Source organism: Procambarus clarkii, chromosome 68, assembly GCF_040958095.1.
Source record: "Procambarus clarkii isolate CNS0578487 chromosome 68, FALCON_Pclarkii_2.0, whole genome shotgun sequence".
NCBI classification, from domain to species: Eukaryota; Metazoa; Arthropoda; class Malacostraca; order Decapoda; family Cambaridae; genus Procambarus; species Procambarus clarkii.
In genome coordinates this window covers 4,839,424-4,860,486 of record NC_091217.1, presented here as the reverse complement: position 1 = coordinate 4,860,486, position 21,063 = coordinate 4,839,424, and the positions used below count along the sequence as shown (strand labels likewise).

The 21,063-nt window shown below is 38.0% G+C and overlaps 1 protein-coding gene across 2 annotated transcripts; it reads left to right on the top strand.

Annotated features, from left to right (window-relative positions):
- Window positions 1-679: 679 nt before the first annotated feature.
- On the top strand, window positions 680-16,641 carry PIG-C (phosphatidylinositol glycan anchor biosynthesis class C). Of its 2 annotated transcripts, none has more exons than XM_045769404.2 (8): window positions 680-1,633; window positions 1,823-1,886; window positions 4,392-4,522; window positions 5,297-5,465; window positions 6,946-7,093; window positions 12,417-12,586; window positions 13,972-14,032; window positions 15,845-15,881. In XM_045769404.2, exons 1-7 carry the CDS (start codon window positions 1,549-1,551, stop codon window positions 14,027-14,029), a joined length of 825 nt encoding a protein of 274 aa, XP_045625360.2. In that variant the 5' UTR covers window positions 680-1,548; the 3' UTR covers window positions 14,030-14,032; window positions 15,845-15,881. The 2 variants fall into 2 exon arrangements, with proteins under 2 accessions (XP_045625360.2, XP_045625359.2); XM_045769403.2 differs by lacking the exon at window positions 15,845-15,881 and adding an exon at window positions 16,510-16,641 and having other exon boundaries at window positions 1,397-1,633.
- The last annotated feature ends 4,422 nt before the right edge of the window (window positions 16,642-21,063 follow it).

The window sequence follows — 21,063 nt, the reverse complement described above, 5'->3', positions numbered from 1 at the left end:
ACAGTTAAGGAATTGCGCCCAGTAAATCCTCCCCAGCCAGGTAAATGATATTTACCCAAACCCATGACATAGCGCTCGCGGAATGCCAGGCGAGTGTCTTACCACTACACCACGGAGACAATTTGTTTCTGGTGTGGTGCCCATGGGGCTCTGTTACAACCTTCTAAGAAGCTTTTAAGGTCAGGATTGACATTACAAATCAGAGTTTTAAATATATAGAGTACACATGAGAGGATGTGCAGTGACTTAATATCTAACATGTTCAGAGATTTGAGTAAGGGTACCGAATGCTGTCTGGGGTTGTTGGAGTTAGAGGGTGTTGATCCGGATATTTTCTTCAGAAGGTTAGATGTAACACAAATAAGTAGCAACGGTTTTAAGCCACAATATAGGATTGAGAACAGAAGATGTTTTTTTCACCCACAGGGTTATAAACTTATGGAACTACCTACCCGCTGAAGCCGTACATGCCAAAATTTAGCTGAATTTCAAAATATACCTGGAAAAGATCATCAAGGCAAATTGAGTGACCTTCGACAAGCCGCAGGCTTCCTGTCCTTGTCAAACCCACTAGGGTTATTGGCCCACAGGTAAATCAAATAAATAAGGTATGAATTATATTTAAGTTTCCCCAAGTGTAACCCAAAGAAAATGTAAACGATGTCTTGGTAGTTAAAGAGAGGGTCCGACGCCGTCACACCAACAACAAAAAATTTACGTTCCACTTTGCAAACTGCACCTACTATCAAGAAGAAGAAGAAGACGTTCCACTCCCTGGGTCGTCGTCGTCATCAAGAAAAAGCTAAATTTCCGCGCGTCAAGTTCTGATATTGGTGTAATACACACGTCTTCAACAGCCAATATTGTTAAGACGCTGGGCGAAGAGTTGTTAAGAGTGTTTGCTCGGCCTAGAGTCATCGGGAAGATTTCTGAATTTTAGAGCAACTGAACTTGGATTTTCACTGTTTGGCAAAGAATTCTGTTCGACTTCTCTGGGTTCAAGAGAACACCTGGCGTTAATATCTAGTTGGGTCACTGAGTGTCGATAGTCTTTCAGTTGATCGTCTGTTCGGGGCTCCATTGCTTTCCTCTCCAAGCATAGTATTCCTTCAGAGTACTATATGGTCGTAATGCCATTGTGCTTTCTCCTGATAATTACCTTACTTCTCCAAGTGTAACCAGACGTTCATGCAAACTGCACATACCATCAAGAAGAACCAGAAGTTGTCAGAAATTTGTCAATTTATCGCAAGTCATTATTGTTTTCTGTCAACGGTGTGGCTCATGTGGTCCATCACCATTGTAGCCACTAAATTACCATCAACCAACCAATCATTAGTGTCAACCAACCACATGCTTGTGCAATCGGCTTGAGAAAAACATTCGCAAGAACTAAACGCATAATAAACAAGAAGTCTACACATATCTCAAGATAACACCCATCACACCAAGTTTCCCTCGTGGTCTCCAAGACACCACCACTTCACACAACTCCTGCAGTCATCAGGAGAAATATCCTTCACTCAATCTACATGTGTTGTATAAAAAATGGGGTGGCGGAGAGTGCTTTGGAAGAAGCAGCCCTTCCCGGATAATTATGTTGGAGACTCTTTTCTTAGAGTCAGCAAAAAATGTGAGCAATTAAGTAGAATGAGTTGTATGAGTGATGTGCTCAGGTTTTTCTTGAGCACATCACTCAAGACAAATTTTCCTGATAGTTACCAATTAAATTAATGTATTGCAATTTGTACATAAATTTAAGAGTATGTTACAATGGTATTAAATTTATAGTGGATGATATGCTTTCACTTCTGTGTTACAGGTAAAAAACTGTCTTTATCCGAGACATTATACGGTGCAACAGCTGTCACACAGGAAATATGCAGGTAAAATATGATGTAGGCCCAGTCTCTTAGTTCATTATGCAACACTGCACATTACTCATTATGAATTAAGTTAAACTAAAGATTTAATGTAAAAAATATATATTTTTACATTTAAATATTGTATTTGTATAAAAAAAAGCCTGTAGGCCTATTAATTTTTATCCACTTAGAATTGATAATACTGTACTTTAACTGGATATGCTATACTGTGAATAGTATTCAATAGAAACTCGGTACAGTATTGTATTACAGAAAATGTTGAGCCAGTTATGGTAATTAAAATGTCCTTATTCACCAGCTACCTTGAATGAGATACATATCTAGACTATATTTAAGAGGTAGGTTCTGGTTCTGGACCTTGGTAGGCATTCACAAATCAAAAGGCCTGGTGAGGTACTTCAGGCTTGAAGCTAGTAAAGTAGGTACAGTAGCCACTGAGGGAAGCCCTCCAAGAAACTTGATATAATGAACTATAAAATGAATATCACTTGGGGAAAAATGGGGTTAGGTTCCAAGACATGACAGTGTTACACATTACAGGGGTACCTTCATTAAAATAATGTGCATGTGTGAGAGTAGGTGGGTTTGTGTGAACTTAGAAGGAAGCCAAATCCTTGGTTCTTTTTACTGGCGTGAACGTGGAAATATGCAGCGAGTGCAAGTAATTTAAATTTTTGGTTACAAAATGAAAACCATATTATGTTAAAACTGTGTTATATTAAAGTCCTCTGTAACGTATAAAAAAAAATTCGGAACTTTAGTGGAGCAGTGTAAATGTTTGAAGAGCTAGACCAGGATGGGGGGGCTACTCTGTGTTGCTACAAAGGTTAAATACAAAGATTAATCAGAGAAGTCAAGAGGATCTGACCCAGGAGAGGAAAGAGGGAAGGTAGTTTATGTGAGACCAACCAGGAGGCATGATCAGAAACCAGGTCGCAGGGACCCCTGATTCCCAAAATCAACAACAGGTAGATAGAGGTGGTAAACTGGGAAAGCTGGGAAAGACTTGTAAAATATCCTCTTGATTCGGGCGATGAGTCACAATAACGTGGCTGAAGTATGTTGACCAATCCAAACACTAGAAAATGAAGGGACGACGACATTTCGGTCCGTCCTGGACCATTCTCAAGTTGATTGTGACCATTCTCAAAATCGACTTGAGAATGGTCCAGGACGGACCGAAACGTCGTTGTCCCTTCATTTTCAAGTGTGTGGATTGGTCAACATCCTCTTGATTCTATATCCTTCATCGACACATTTCTTGATCCCTACCAGTTAAAAAAGTATTCATTCTTAATAACATGAACAAATAGGACTTTATATTTGATTAGTTTATTCTCTAGCACATACCCAAATTATCTTAAAAAGACAGTATAAACTTTGTCCATTATACAGTATATTGTATCATATTTTCATTAATGCTTTCCTTTAGTAACTATATCCATTTCTTCTAATTAATGTCATACTAAGCAGGTTATTAAATTGATGTATCCATGTCTTAGAAGCCCCACAATACAGTAGCGCCTTGATTAACGAGTTTAATCATTTTCCTCATGTGGAAAACGCGTCTTGTGAAACAACAACAAAACTGTTGTCGGAGGTGTCCGAGAACCAGTGGGAACGCTCGTTAATCGAGGGAAAGCTTGTCAGTCAAGACATTTTCTGCGAGTGACTTGCTCGTAACTGGAGCCACTCGTCACTTGAGGTTCTTCTGTATTTTGTTAAGAATACTGTACAAATTAAATGCTTGTACAATGGAGTGTTACTTGCGCATACAAATTTATTCTCGGCCCATTCCACAGCTAGAGAACTTTCGTTAAATTTCAAATGTTGCAGTTTTATGTCCAAAGTTATAATGGTTTAATTAGTGCAAATGATTGAATATGCTTTTATTCATATTTGTTATATTGTACCAAAAACACTTGCAATATTGTACAGTACATATTCAAATTAGAAGTAATATCTTGGTTAATTATTTTCACAGTGCATCTTTCAGTATTGCATTCCAGTTCTTGCAGATGCTTCAGGCTAAATTTTCCATTATTTCCCATTGTAACTGATTGAAATAATCTAATGGCCAAAACAAACTCCTTCCATTACATCTGAACTATCGGTAGACCAAGTTCTATTTAAGCGAGACTCGTCTCATTAGTATTTGGTTACTACTTAAAGGCACAATCTTTATATGAGTTTGCTTAATATGTTATTTAAGAAGCTTCTAGTTATTTAAATTCATTCGTAACTTTTAGTTCTTGACCATAGCAACATTAAGCTGAGATTGATCATTTTTTTCTTGAATTTTACTCTTTTTATGTTCTTTATCCTTGTTTTTTTGTCTTTTGTGCTCTCACAGTGGCTTTCTGGGTGATATGTATGACATTTTGAATATCCTGTGACAGTGCTAAATAGTTTATCCTGCTTGGTGCTTTCTTTTTATAATTACTTATCATCGTGGTTAGCAGTTATCTAAATAATCCATTAAATGCTAATATATACATTTTGCAGCTGCGTTGGTTTGGTGGTGATATTCTTTGGTATATCAGAAGGTAACCTGAATGCTTCAGTTGTGTTGGCACTGACAGCTTCTCTAAGTGTTATTGGTTATGTTATGACAAGAGCCCAGCTTGCTGCCTCAGGTAAGGACTCTCAAGTCACAAATTGTATGTTAACAAAATGCATAAAATAAAGGGTATTTAGTAAATTGTATCTTCACACGCTTTTCATTAATGTTGCAAAACAAATAAATCATTGCTGAATTTTTGTTAATATGTCATTAGCCCTCTCAAATATTTCACATACTGTACCCAGTATAGTAATCTGATCATATAAAATATGTCATTATCATATACAAGGATTGGCTTAAGCATGGGCCTAGTGACAAACATCACTTTGCTCACATAACCCATAACATTTTGTATACCCTACCAGAGCTGGGTAATCACTTATTAATCCTTATGCAGTGAAAATTTATACAGTACCTTGATATATCTCAGTTTGTCATTACTGTATCTAGCAGGATGATGTTTGCAGCTATCTCCATACAGTGTTTCATTAGCTTTTCACTACACTATTCAGTTACATCCTGCTCATGTGAATCCATTTGCTTAGATTGATTTTGAGTGGCGCCCTCTTGCCTCTCACAGGACTGTTGTTAAAAGCAATGGTCCACATGTCTGGACACCATGCCATCACTCTTTCCTCACATCTCATCTCCAGACTTCATATTCATTCCACGCGTTGTGTAGTCATACTAGCTTAGTGCTTCCATCTCATAATCACCTTTCCTTCTCATATGATGTAGATATAAGATTATACTCCTATAATGCATGTATATCATAATAATACCATACAGTATCTCAACGTGCCTACAGAAAATAATGTGAAATTAACAGAATTTTTAAATGTTTCAGTTAAGGATGACTTTAAGGTGGCATGTTTCTATGTAGTTTTGATCGCATGTGCTTCTCCTGTGGTCAAGACCTTGACAGGAAGTGTTGCCACGGACTCCATAAATGCCTGCACAACCTTTCTGCTGTTTTTACGACTTATAGTTCATGATTATGGGACAGCAGTTGCTATGTAAGTAGAAAAATTAAGTTTTTGTATTCTGAATGATAAAGTGTATAATTTGTAAATCATTAGTTTTCTCAGTGTAGTAAAGTATTGTTTAAAATTATGTACTGGAAAAGGTGCTGAATTGTATACAGATTACATTGAAGATTTACAAATTGAGATTGATATTCACTTGAGTAGTGCATTAATAAGATGTCAGTACCATATACAGAGTTATATACTGTATAACACCAACTAAATAATTTTGAATATATAATTTTCCTTACTAATTTTCAATATTTTCTATTGTATTTAAGCAGTTTTCATAGCATGGCCCCACTTGTTTTCCCAGCCAGGGCCAGGGGAGGTCTACTTAAGACACTGTTCACACACTGACTTTTGTTGCCTCTGTTTTACCTAGCAGCAAATAGGTACCTGGTATTATAACATGTGGACTACTAACAGTAGTTTTCATATACAGAGAATTTTTTTTTGATTATCACATTTAGGTACATCTGCATTTGTGCAGCTACCCTAGATTATATGAAGGGGCATACAGTGTGTAAGAAAATAGCTACGTGATGCTATAATCCCCATCACACAGGATGGTTAATCATACAAAGGCATGTGATAAGTAGGCGGCACTGGCAAACTGAGGTGCATTACGAGGATATCATCATGAACACAAAAGTGAATAAGGATGCAGTGATACTAAAAGTCCCCATCTCACAGGATGGTTGGTCATACAGGGCCATATGTTCAGTAGCCTGCACTGGCAAATTTTGGGTGCATTATGAGGATAGCCTCAAGAACACAAGAGTGAATAAAATAATTGCAATTCTCAAGGCACTTCGTGCCAACGGGTCTGAATAGTCTGATAACTGGGCATTTGGTGATGTAATGTGCAAGACAGAATTTACATTATCGTGATATATAGGTGAGAAAATCCACAGGAGCTGTGATGAGGATTGAATCCTATGCGTTGGGTGTTCCCAGATGCATACTTTTGATGACTGTGCTACAACATGGTCGATCCACCATGTTGTCTTGGTGTCTACGTGTCTACTCCACAACCATGTCATGGTGTAGTCATCAAGAGCGTGCATCTGAGAATACCCAGTGTATAGGTTCGAATCCTCATCATGGCTCCTGTGGATTTCTGAGTAATCTTCGTTGTAATAATTAGCAGTCTTGGTACTCTAATTTATGCTTGCAAGAAGAGTTTGAGTTATGATTCTTTTCTTTGTATCATAGTGAGCAAGTACACTCAATGGGGGTTTGAGCTAGACTCGTCATTGTCACCTTTCCTTAGATATGTGAGAGGACTACTTTCAAGGATACCTATCATAGTGGGAAGAAGAGTAACTAGAGCCTAGCATGTGATTTGAGTCATGGGTAGATCATACTGTTGCTGGGTTTGAGAGCATATGAGAACCATGCTAAAAAATTAACATTTCACTAAGCTGAATTCTCTATATTGTGTACAATATTTCTGTTTTTCTAATAGTGTTAATCCGACTGTCTCGCACAACGTTGGAGTGTTTGCATCAGTTTGCTTGGCTTCCAGACTGGATAATGACCGTGATGTCTTTACTCTAATGACAGTAGCTGTAGCACTCTTTGCTCTTTTTCCGAGCTTCAGACGATACTGCCGGGTAAGTCAGCGTTTTGCCTATCACAAAATGTGTATTTTGAACAGCTGCATATTTAATACTGCTGTTGATATCTGTGTAACATGCAGTATCACCTGTTAATATAGTCTCTTACATGCTGTATTATTTAGGTAGTCCCAGTAGGAATGCCTTGTGATTTTGTCAGGTTTATTTTTTTCTCTTTACCAAGTTTGCATTCATTATCTTAAGGATGCCTTATCATTTAAGTGGCCTGGTGATGGTGCACTGAAATTTCCTCAAACACACTCAATTTTTTTTTAGTAATATCTTCATGGTAAATGCTCTAACTTTTCCTAATGGATCAACATCATACCATGAACAGAAAAAAAGTTAAAAAATAATATAGAACAAAAATTCACAGTTTCAAATTTGGTGTCAAAATATTAATATGTAACCAATTGTTATTTTAATCATTATGGTCTCAGAATGACATACAACGTTCATGTTTCGTGTATCAATATATTATATGAATATACAATGAGAGAATAGTTAATATGAGAGTATAGTTTACTGTAAAACATTCTTTCAATGTTGCCATCCAAATATGGGAAAAATTTAGACCCCCAAAAATTATAACTCCAAACGTTATGGCTTTATGACTAAATGACAATAACAACACCTTAGAGTGAAGAACTTTGCACATAATATTTAAAAATGGTGAGAATCGGTCACAAACTGAATTTTTGACAGTGTCTCAAAGTTGAAAATTCTGTTCATGGAGAAAAATGAAGTTAAAGTTCACAACAATGTATATAGTACTTCAAATTTATGACATGTCTTGTAAGTTTTAATTAAGATTGCTCGGCATTCGTACTCAAATATGTGAAAGTTGTTGGTCAATATGTTTTGAAATGGTCAAGAAAAAATACCCCCCCCCCCAAAAAAAAAAATAAATAGGGATATGTTAGGGATAACTGTAAAACACACTGGGCCCTTCATATGTCTAACAGTAGGTTGGACATGTATATGAATGAGATTGGATGGATATAAATAGGAGCTGCCTCGTATGGGCCACTAGGCCTTCTGCAGTTACAGTATCTTCATTCTTATGTTCTTATATGAAACATACATATTGCAGTAACTTTATTGCCCATATATATAAGTGATAAGGCACTCATATGGTGCTCATTCATCAATATAACCTAAATAGACAAAGAGAATAGTTTAAAATTTGTAAATAAATTGGCCCAAAAAAAATGTCATAACTTCTGCCACCTGTGGCTGATTAATTAACATGTTGACCAATTTCGTTCTAACTTCACATGCTTAGTGCCGGATATGCATTTTCCGAGATGTAGAAGTTACAACAAAATCCACATAGAAACAAAGGAGAGAAAAATCACACAAAAAAGAGTGGTTGTCAGCTTTTCATACAAAGGGACATAAGAAATGTTGCCATTGGGCAATGTATTTATATGATATATAATAAAAAACAGCATATTAACATACTAACTCATTATTATGTGTGAAATCTGACCCTCCAGGTGGCACCAGCTGCATATCCACTTTGTATACCCTTCTTACTACTTTTCTTCTTTGTGTGTCGAACAGGTGCTTCCATCTCTTTATCACTGATTGCCAGTAAATAGGTGGTGTTATCGTTATTATCAGTACCGGTTGCTGCCCATCGCGCATGCATTTATTTTTTTTAAATTTGTAAAAAAAATCCATTGCTTAACATAATGGGAGGAAATTTTCATGACACTGATGCCAAATAACAGGAGGTTTGTTTAAAAATTTTCACTGTATTTCATATTTGGAAAAGTCTCTTCAGTCACCGGGCCCCTTAAGGGTGCCTCATCATACTACTGTACTGTACCTTCAACTTTAAAATATGTAAGTTTGTATACAAAAATATGTGGATGCTATTGCAATTGAAAAATGTATTTCAATAGTGCCTTTTTCATTTCTGAACAAGACTTCCCCTCCCCTTTAGTTGCTCCCCAAACCACCAGTTAAGATCCAGTCAGGACACTGCAATTAGAATTACAGTATTGGTACTGCCAATTGCTGTTCTAGCTACTAGCGTGAAGTTCTATTCTGTTCTATGTCTGTTCTAGTGTGAAAGTGTTAATAATTATCACTTTCGCACGTTCGTGCTGCTCTAGAGCGCCACCAATTTTTCTCTTGAAACCGCATAACTGACACGCTCATGAGTCATGAGAAAAAATATTTCTATAAAATCCATTTTTTATCCGATCGACTTGGGAATAGTTTCAAAATACACGCCACGACATTCCCGTTCTCCCCAAATAAAATCGGTTTACAACAAGTCTAAACTTGATAAACTTAAAAAGAGTAGAAACATTTCGTCGCTGTTTGGCGCTCACGGCTAGTGATCGACGTAGTTCTTTATTTGATGCTGGTCTAACTCATGCTTTGGTGACATTTTATACTTATGTTCTTCTAGAACATTCTATTGTGAACACATTGCTACAAAAATGAAATATGTACATAAAAAATTAAGGTCAGAACAGTGAAAAGAGTAAACACTTTTCAGTGTTGCCGCTCGATCGCCTGAAACGCTGCGCACACAAGGGGGCATGCTGTCTCTCTCTCCGGAGTCGCTGCTGTCCTGCCTTCAGCTGGTCTGAGGGGGTTCCCGTGCCTCCCCGTGCCCACGCTTGATGTGTTCACAGACGCATCGTCTCTCGGCTGGGGTTTTGTGACCAGTGCTTACCAGGCCGGCCGGGGGCAGTGGGGTCTGTCTGGAGCAGGAGTTCGCGGCGGTTTGGCTGCCGCTTTGGAGAGTTTGAGTTGCTTGGTGCGTTATGATCCGGCACCATTCTGACTGCTCTCCGGTGGCTCATTGTCTGAACCGTGGGGTTCTCTTCGGTCTTTGTCTCTTTGGGACTGGTCGCTTCAAGTGGCTCATCTGCTGAGTTTTTGGGGTTTGGCTCTCCGGGTTGCTCATATCCAGGGAATGTCCAATGTCCTGGTAGGTGGCCTGTCCTGGTTCATTCCCCTATCCACGGACTGGACAATCGACGCCGACTCGTTCTGTTCACTCTTCCGGATGTATGGGTGCACAGAGGTGGGTCTCTTCGTGTCTATGGGGTCAAGGCATCTTACGGTGTATGAGGCGCCTTCCCCGCCTGCGAGGCCATCGGGGTGTAGTTACCTGTACCTCTTCCCTCTGGTTTAGCTGTTGCTTCAGGTCCTGGGGCCAGATTCACGAAGCAGTTAAGCAAGTACTTACAAACGTGTACATCTTTCCTCAATCTTTGATGGCTTTGGTTACATTTATTAAACAGTTTATAAGCATGAGAACTTCCCAGTCAACTGTTGTTATTGTTATAAACAGCCTCCTGGTGCTTCGGAGCTCATTAACTGTTTAATAATTGTAAACAAAGTCGCCAAAAATTGAGAAAAGCTGTACAGGTTCATAAGTGCTTGCATAACTGCTTCGTGAATCTGGTCCCTGGTCCTTTGGAGACTTCCCAGGGGAGAGTAGTCCTGTTGGCTCCTTGGTGACCATCCCAGCTTTGGTTTCAGGCTCTGCTTGCTCGGTTTCCGAACCCGGGGATTTTTCCACGGCTGCGCCTCTTTCAGCAGGTCAGTCCGGTCTGGCAAGTAGCTGGTTTGGTCTGGTCTTTTGACACGGCGGTTCTCACCATCTTTATGATGGTCAGGTAACTTCGTTGTCACCTGACCATCGTAAAGTGTCCCACTTGGAGGCTTCGCCTTGGTGGCAGTACAGTACTTAGTTTCCTTGCGGTCCTTTCGTCCCTTTTTGTCTCATAAATTGTCTTCGGTTTCTGCTTGGGTTATTTTGTCCTTTCTCTCTTGGCTGTTTCAGGACTGTCATTTTATGCCAAATATTGTCTTCTCAGATCGTGCGGAGCTCGTGGGCCGCTTCGGCTTGTGTTAGGGGTGGGTGTCTCTTTTGCTCTGTTCCACAAGATTTTTCGTGCATTGTTCAACCTCCGGCCTGCTCATGCACCGCCTGAGCCATCATGTTCATTGGATTGGGTGTTTCCTTTCCTTCATCTCCTCGGTTTGTGGTGGCCCCTTCGGTTCAGGTTTGTTTTGCTTAGGTTCTTTTCTTGTTGGCTTTGGCCTCTGGGGGTCGGGTGAGGGGGTGCTTCTTGTTCTTCTCCGGCATGGGGGGGTTTCTGCTCTTTCAGTCCTAGTTGTAGGTGTGTACGTTTGCGGCCATCTCCTCCTTTTCTGGCAAAGGTTGGGCAGCTGCTTTCCGGGGGGTTCTTGGGTTGTTGATGCTTGGTTGGTTCGGCGCATCATGTGTTGTCTGGTTGCGGTTTTTCGGTGTTACTTGCGCTTCACGGCCTCAGTGTCCGTGGATACAATTTTTGTTGACCCAGTTTCCCTTCTTCATTGTTCCAGGGCTAGGGTCTCCCAGAATTAGAACTCCATCCGAAGAACTGTTGCCATGGTCTAATACTTGCATATCAGCCTGGTAAGCTCCAGGGAGCCTCCGGGACTCACCCAGAAAATGGTGTTTCATTACATTCAATGCTGGTTTTTTGTTTTGGGTCTGGGGCAGGATTAGTTGGTGTGTAACTGACTCACCGCAGATGTAAACTGTGTATTAGAGACTGTTGTAGGCCACTTCTTGAATCACTTGTGATGTAAAAAGATTATTGATATACTGTATGTACATGTATGTGTGTAGAAGAATAAGAAAATTGTGTAACTAGCTTCACAAAATAATTACTTGCTTAGCTAAATGAATTATGGGGTTCAGTTCCTAAACCCATTGTGGTCTTTTGTAACCCTTTCCACCACTGCCCATGGGATGGGCATGTGGTGCATATTAAATGACTAAACTAACAAACATACATTCCCTAGCATGCATTTAATCCTATATTCTAATAAACAAGTCTCACTGTATTTGTTATTCGGCTGTTCAGAGTTAAGACATTGCACTGTATGCAGCATTGACGAGTTCTCCATTCTCCATGTTAATAATGCATTTTACCATGAAGTTTTTAGTTTCCAAATTTTATTTGGCTTGTTTTTAATCTTCGAAAGTATTTTTCTACATATAGTATAATACTATTATCTTCATTATTATGTTTTTATGATATGACATGGAACTTGTATTAGACTTGCCTGTTATGGCTGAAGTATGGTATAATTAAGTACAGTACAGTTATGGGAAAAATAGGCTAATTTCAGATGCTTTAAAAATCAATTACAGTATATAGCAATATTTGCTGGAAATCTGGGTGTTTGCTTGTACATGAGGAGTGTTCTTAGCAATATTTTTCTTGTCTGAAACTAAGGGTGAATGAACAAATTCTGTGTGTAGTGTAGTGTTCTAAGAATGAATAATGCTTTACAGGATCACCTTGGGAGAGGTTGTGACCTTCTAACAACTATAGCAGTGGTGCTATTTACCACCATTGGCACTCTTCTCTTCGCTCCACACCTCCATCTCGTCTTCGTTTTAGCGTTGTTAATTTGTAACTTTTTCGTACCAGCTCTTTTTGTCTACTTCCAGAGTTATAAACAGTAAGTATATTATTCTCAAATATACAGTATTGCTGTAGCAGATTAAATGTAAAATGTCTTTAGTTCTGTACAATACCTGGAAGTACAGTGCATGAAAATATGAACAATAACTCTTGTTAATATTTTTTATTATAAATATAACGTGTATTATAAATGAAGGAAATGGAGAGGTGTTCTAAGGATTTACACTAGGTACTGAAATGCTTATTATGTACTAAGTAAAATAACAAGGGTAGCAAGAATTATTGTGCCAGTAAAAAGAGGAACTGTCCTTTCGCTGGTAGTTATCTTCATTTGCTCTGTCTGCTGTTGTATGCTTGTAACAGTATACTCATAATAATGCATTAATTGTGTATGATTGTGTGTGTATCTGTTGGTCCTGTGATCTTAATTTCTGTTACCTTTATTATTCTTAATTAATTGGAAATGTGCAACTACTTCTATTTTTTGTACACATGAAGTTGAGAGTAAAGAGTGTGGGAATGAAAATAAACGACTTGGTTAAAAAAAATATAATTTGATAAGATATACAGTAGTCAGAGGACTGTATGAATGATTGGTGGTGCCAACCAATATGTATGGATGTGAGATGCTGCTCTAGTATTAATGGGGTATAAATTTAGAATCTTAGAAACACACTTGGTATTAGGAAAATAAATAGAATAAATAATTAAAACATCATTGAAAGAAGTAGAGATGAGAAGAGTTAATGTGCTTGTACTGTGTAGCACAACTGAAAAGGAGCACTGTAAGCGTCATCTTATGAAGCGATGGGATGCTGGTATGGATCATTTTCTTGAATGTGATTTTTTTTCTCTGTGAGGCTATGTAGTGCTAATGATATTGTGAAAACGCAAGTTTCTTCTCCAGGCTGATGCCTCCCCATCATATGAAAGTGAGAAGTGGGGTAATGATGATTTTTTGTTATTATGAAAATTGGTTACTACATCTCTAATTTAACAAGCAGTCATACCTGATTTACTTAATACTGCCTTAATCAATATTGTTGCCTTTACACTTTTGCAAATGCAAAAGCATTGTGCATTAGGCCTCAAGAACAGAAATGAGACAAGAAGAACCCATACGCTATACAGTCAAGCTTGACTTGTATATTTTAAAGTTTGAGAATTTTTTATATTTTTTTAGATATCAGATGGTGTGTATTTTTTGTTACATCCCAAAGAAAAGTTCTATGGTAGCTAAGGGTGTCAAGGATACAGAAAAGAGGCTTACTTGTTCAGCACTAACTAGGTAGTAGCACTAATCATTATTTTTACAAGCATTGTGTAAAGGAGTATGCTTTTAAGATAGTGCATTAATGTATTTCACTACTAATCATGCAACATTCACATGCCAGTATAGTCTTTTTTTTTTTATTCTACCAGAAATATATATGGACCTTGGGATGAGGCACAAATCGAAGATAGAGAATCACCATTGTAACGTGTAAGTTGACTAATTTTTTATTATTTTCAAACTATTAAATCATTAAATAGATTTTGTTATGCAATATACTGTATTATTGTTTGGGCATGCAAGCCCCAAGAATATTGGTAAATTCTCAAGAATGTTATGCTGCTTGCATGTACTGTTCATTGTTGTCCTTTGAACATTGTTGTACTTGACTTTTTTAGAAATATTAAAGTAATTTAACATATTGCAGTAGTTTGAAATATAAATCAGGTCAATATAAATCAAACCATTTATATTTATTTATTTATTTATTTATTTATATATTTATTTATTTAACCATTTATCAAACCAATATCAATATAAATCAAACCATTAACATATGTTAAAATATATCTTTATTGAAGTAATTGTGGAATTTATATACTGTATATGACTATAAATACTGTATAAAATAAGTGTGAGAGTTCCCTTTAGAATTTGACAATCAAAACAAGTGGCATTTAGTAAAGTTTACTGCTTTGAAAAAATTAAACATGGATGTAAAATAATTATTATTATAAAACCTTTGAAGCATAGTACCTGTACAGTACATTTGTTTAGTGTGTGCGTATACTTAAATATATATATATACACAAATATATTTATAGTGTTTATATAGTCATATACTGTATAAATTTACATATAATACAGTATGTGCAGGGATGGATAGCCCTATAGCTGTTTAAGCCTAAGGCCTGGGGTTCATGGGAGCTCACCACAATTGGGTGTAAATAAATTCTAAATCATCATTATATTATTTGACAAGATATAGTAGTAGAGTAGAGATATAATCAAGAGAAAATTCAAAATTGACATTTGTGACATTTTTGACTTGCAAAGTCATAATTTCCTGAGAGTAAAGTTTACACAACTGCTCTGACTCAATGTACATCAAGGAAAGGTAGTCTGTTGATCTGACATTTAGGGATTATAATCAAGCAAATATAGTGTCAGCTTGATAATGATAGGATGGATTATGAGAATACTCAAATTCAAGGATCCCGTCACAATGCTCACTCACTTCCCCATTCAGAGCAAGAGAGAGTGCTGAAATAGGGGAAATACAGAGAACATACATGGTACTCACACAGACACGATAAAGCACCTAAATAATTGGGATCATATCAAAGCTCTCCAAATGTAGTATTTCGAAAGGAGATGAGAGAGGTATCTCATAAAATTTACATGGAAAATACTTGAAGATCAAGTCTCAATTTTGCACAGTAAAATAACAATGTACTGGAAGAAATGATACGGCAGGAAATGCAGAATAGATCCAGTGAAGAGTAGAGGTGCCATAGGTGCCACACTCAGAGAATACTGTATGAATATTAGAGGTCCACAGCTGTTGAGTATCCTCACAGCAAGCGTAAGAAATATTGCCAGAACACAAGAACAAGCAAAAATTTAAGTTTCCTGCAAGAAGTGCCTTGCCAACCAGGTTGTACTTGATATGTGGGCCTGTGGGCTGCTGCAAGCAACAGTCTGTTAGACAAAACTGACAAATCAAGTTAGCCAACATGTACCACTTAAACACACAGGGACTGCCTCCATGTACCATATGAACTTAGAGGCACACTATTTTTAGTATACAAATTGCTTAGAAATGGTCACTGAATAATTGAAAAGGGGCCCACCCAGAATCCAGACTTGAGGACTGTGGTTACCTTAATCTGCCTCTGAGTATATGTATATACATACAAAAAAGGAACAATGGGTTGTATTTGTACACAATTTGGTGAATGATTAGCACATTCTTGTAAAGCCACCAACTCAAATAAGAAAATGATGAAATTTTCTTTTCAGGAAAGAAAATGTGAATGACCAATAAATTATTATTTTATTCAAGTGTTTTATTCATACTTCTTGCTTAGATATTCCCCACTTTGCTTCAAAGATGGTGGATGATAATTATAGTCCTGTTTTTTATGTTCTCTTCATCTTACCCTGAGTTTACTTCTTCTTGTCCTTTTTTCTGACTGTAAAAAATAATTTCAGATCTGATGTAAGAGGAATAAAACTTTTCATATGTAAGTCTCACTCCCTCACAGCACAGTAACCAGATTCTTATCTGAACTATACTTGACTACTGTATTAAATAATGAACAAAATAGGTGAACATTGATGTCAGGATGTGTATAATGCTATTGAACAGGAACCACAACTTCAGGGTTGCCAAGTTATCCTGCAGAACACTGAAGAATGCTCCCAAAGAGTGATAAGTCTGAGGGAACAGTTTGTGGGCAAAAGCCATTACAGAAAGAGCAGTGTTCAAATTGAAAAAAGCATCTGTAGAAACCCGTCTGATGAAATTGAAAGACCCTTTTCTTCACAATGTTTGCTGGTGATTTTTTCAGGTATTGTAAGGGGGGGATTAGCATGTACATTTAAACTCCAATTAATTTTATTTTCTGAGTTAATACATTCATTTTTTCTAAGGTACAGTAAGTTCTCAATGTTTTCTCGGACAGGATGGTGCCACGTTCAAGCAGATTGAGAAAATCAACTGGAGCTCTTGGGCAACTCAGACCAGCGACCAATGAACTGCCAGCCGCAACCTCCACCACTGTACCACCCTGACCTATCTAAGAGTCACCTAAGAGCTTTAGTTGATTTTCTCATATATATATGTCACGTTAATGTGATTTCTGTGTTCAAGCAGATTGACGTACAGGTGTGCTAACACTGACGCCACATGATACTTTCCAAGCAGTCCATGAATTTAAAAAGGTATGGATGCACAAGATTTTTAATCCAGGCCAGAGGGGAGGGAATTATCAAGGGAAAGCACCAAGCCATTACAACTGTATAGCACTTGGAAGGGATCAGGATAAGGATTTGGGATGGTACGGGGGAAAGCAATGGTGTCCAACCACTTGGACGGTCGGGGATTGAACGCTGACCTGCCTGAAGCGAGATCATTGCTGTACCATCCAGCTTAAGTGGTTGGATAATCCAAGCCAGAATAATCAACTGAGATCAATTCATAAATACTAAAACCTTTCTGAACCCTCCCATGACCTCACTAGTGACCACCAGCAAGGACTCTTGCTAATGAGCAGTTGGCTAAATTGACTGCCTAAACCAGACACTCACTTGCCACTGGCTACTTCAACTTTTCCAGAGATATCAAGTTAATTGTTAGGAAATACAACTTAAGAGTGAGTGATGTAAGTAATGGTGTAGCAGGTCTACAGTATAAAGCAAAACAACCATGCAGCAGAGAAAGCAGGGAGAATCCCCTAGCTGGATATTTGGAATTATGAAGGAACTGTTACAAAGAGATGGCTTTCTAACAGACATTTTGAATCCTACTGAAGTAACATCTATGTTGTATGAACTGTGTGGTTGGAGGGATTTTGATCCAGGGTAGCCTAAGAATCTGTTGATGGAGAATACGAACATTTTTATATAATTTAATAGGATGATTAGTTTAGGTTCTTTAAATTTTCTACACACCATCCTGATTTTGTTATATAAATTGTGCCAATATGTATTTTACTGCTGTGATGGCAAACTACTTTCTTTTTCCAATATAAAATATATATCACCTTACAAATTGTAAGCTAAATATTGCTTACTCTATTCCAAAAATACACACACCCCGTTTAGTCCAGCCATTATTGTAATGATTTGTACAAGTTTTCATAGACATAGTTTCTAATTCTGAATTTGACAATTGTAATGGTTTTTAAATCACTAGTAAATGTAGTTTCTAAATCTTGAATATATAATTATAGAAAAAAAGGGGGGTGGTAGGAGAAGCGAACACTCTTACATATTCAGAGTTAAATGGCAAGTTTTTCTCCGAATGCTCTGTGTTCCCTTCTCTGAGGCTGTTGGTCCCTATAATTGCACCAGAGGTGGTACCCCCCTATATATAATTATAGATATTGCTGTACATGTTATGCTAATATTATGACTAAGGTAAATAATTTACTGTAAATTTGTGTAAACTAACCCAACTTTAAATGTCCAAACATTTATGAATAAAGTGTTTGAATTTAAATTTTGAATGTATTTATAATGCCCAAACCACACCTCAGAAGATGAGGAGATGACAACGTTTCGGTCCGTCCTGGACCATTATCAAGTCGATTGTGACAATTGACTTGATAAAAGTCCAAGAAGACAGACCGAAACGTCATCTCATCTTCTGGTGTGTGGTTTGATCATCATGTATAATATATAATGCATTATATATTATATACGTAGCACACTGCAGACTTGGCACATTATATATTATATATGTGCTACGTCCATAATTTTAGGTATCTAATATTACACTGTATTGAGAGCTGTAACCTACCGCAGTTCTGAAAGTCTTCCATTTATCTTTACATTGTTGATGTAATTTTTTTAACTGTTCAGGTATAGGGGGACTGTGATTCCAAAGTACAGTATTTGAAGAGAAGACAAAACCTATTTGAAGGTTATCAAGCTATTGTTTTTGCAGTCTCTTGTGATTACCAATTTATTTGTTGAAGACCTTAGTTTTTTCAGTGTTGATTGATTGATGAAGATTAAGCCACCTAATAGGTGGCATAGGCATTGTCTGAATAGCCCGTAATTTCACCGTTGATTATAAGACCAAGGCTTTCCCAAGCCTTGGTCACGATTAAGATTCCTTCTTGATGAGTGCCTAGTTGCATTAATTTAGTTTCACTTTCATAGCCTTGAAACACTTGTGGACTCTGATACACTGAAGCACCATGACCAAACTGCCACAAGCATTGCACTCTGAAGGGGCTGAGATTATCTCGTCAGTATAACATCTGAGTTGTCCTAAAAGTACCGAGGTTGGGAGGTTTTTAATATCAAAGATAAATTTTTTCAGTACTGTATTAAGATATCCAGTTCATTTCCTGCAAGAGGGCACGTATATGAACCAACCGTGGAATTTGGAATTTAAATTTTGAAATGTCATACACCTTATGAAATTATTCTTCATTTACATGAGCTATCCACCACCTGTGGCTCTCACCTTGTGCCATACATAATCAAGACTTGCACCACGAGCACTCTTGCCTCGTTGCACCTTGAGAATGATTCTTCCTTTCTCATTACTTCCTTGCAACTCTGATGACCACTATATAAATATTTGATGGACTTCATCAAATAAAGGCTAACTACAAGTTATATAAAACATATACATGTATTGAAAAAGCCAGCAGTAAACCTGGGATGGCGGCCAGGCAGTAGTAAAGCATATTGTTAAACAATAGGTAATGCATTTAAACAGGTTAGAGATGGCAGACGTAAATAAGGATATGACTAGTTGCTATAAATGAAGCGAAGTGTTCTAGTGGTGGTCCAAGGCAGTGATTTGAGAGGTCGATTCGATTTATGTATACTGTATTGACTTGTGTGAACGGCTGCACAGTGAGTACTGGAGAATATAATTTAGAGAGAGGAGAAGTATCCAGGCTTGACCCAGCTAACACATGTAGGTGGCCTGGGTAATAAAAGGAAAGCATTTACTGACACGAGGGTACTGTACTCATCTAGTTGTGTTTGTGGGGGTTGAGCTCTGGCTCTTTGGTCCTGCCTCTCGACTGTCAATCAACTGATGTACAGATTCCTGAGCCTACTGGGCTCTATCATATCTACATTTGAAACTGTGTATGGAGTCAGCCTCCACCACATCACTGCCTAATGCATTCCATCTGTTAACTACTCTGACACTGAAGAAGTTCTTTCTAACATCCCTGTGGCTCATTTGGGTACTCAGTTTCCACCTGTGTCCCCTTGTTCGCGTACCACCCGTGTTAAACAATTTATCTTTATCTACCCTGTCAATTCCTCTGAGAATTTTGTAGGTAGTGACCATGTCTCCCCTTACTCTTCTGTCTTTCAGTGTCATGAGGTGCATTTCCTGCAGCCTTTCTTCGTAACTCATGCCTCTTAGTTCTGTGACTAGCCCAGTGGCATATCTCTAAACTTTTTCAAGCTTCGCCTTGTACTTGACAAGGTATGGGCTCCATGCTAGGCTGCATACTCCAGGATTGGTCTTACATATGTGGTATACAAGGTTCTTAATGATTCCTTACACAGGTTCCTGAAGGCAGTTCTGATGCTAGCCAGCCTCGCATATGCCGCAGATGTTATTCTTTTGATGTGGGCTTCAGGAGACAGGTTTGGTATGTTAACAGCTCCTAGATCTTTCTCTCTGTCCGTTTCATGAAGGACTTCATCTCCCATTCTGTATCCTGTGTCTGGCCTCCTGTTTCCACTGCCTAGTTTCATTACCTTACATTTACTTAGGTTGAACTTTTGTAGCCATTTGTTGGACCATTCATTTAGTCTGTCTAGATCATCTTGTAGCCTCATACTATCTTCCTCCATCTTAATCCTCCTCATAATTTTTGCATCATCAGCAAACAATGAGAGGAATGATTCTATACCATCTGGAAGATCATTTACAAATATATAAGAAACAGTATGGGTCCAAGGACTGAACCCTGCAGGACTCCACTGGTGACGTCTTGCCAATCTGAGACCTCAACCCTCACAGTGACTTGCTCTCTTCTGTTACTTAGGTACTCCCTTATCCAATGGAGTACCTTCCCTTTCACTCCTGCCTGCATCTCTAGCTTTCGCATTAGTCTCTGGTGTGGTACTGTGTCAAAGGCTTTCTGGCAATCCATAAATATGCAGTCTGCCCACTCCTCTCTTTGTCTGATTCTTGTTGTCTGATCGTAGAATTCAGTTAATCCTGTGAGGCATGACTTGCCATCCCTGAAACCATGTTGGTGTTGTCACAAAGTTCCTTCACTCCAGATGTTCCACTAGCTTTTTTCACGCAATTTTCTCCAATAGCTTGCATGGTATGCAATTAGAGCAAATTGTGCGAAAAAAAGCTAGTGGAACACTGTGTTTGCACAGCTAGGGAAACTTTGTTAATAGTACATAATCTCGTCAGCTATTTAGCTATGAATATTTTTTGGTCATCATTCCATCAGGGGAGGGTGGATGTGTGTGTTCGATTAATTATTCATAGATTGTGATGAGGGATTGTGTAGTGA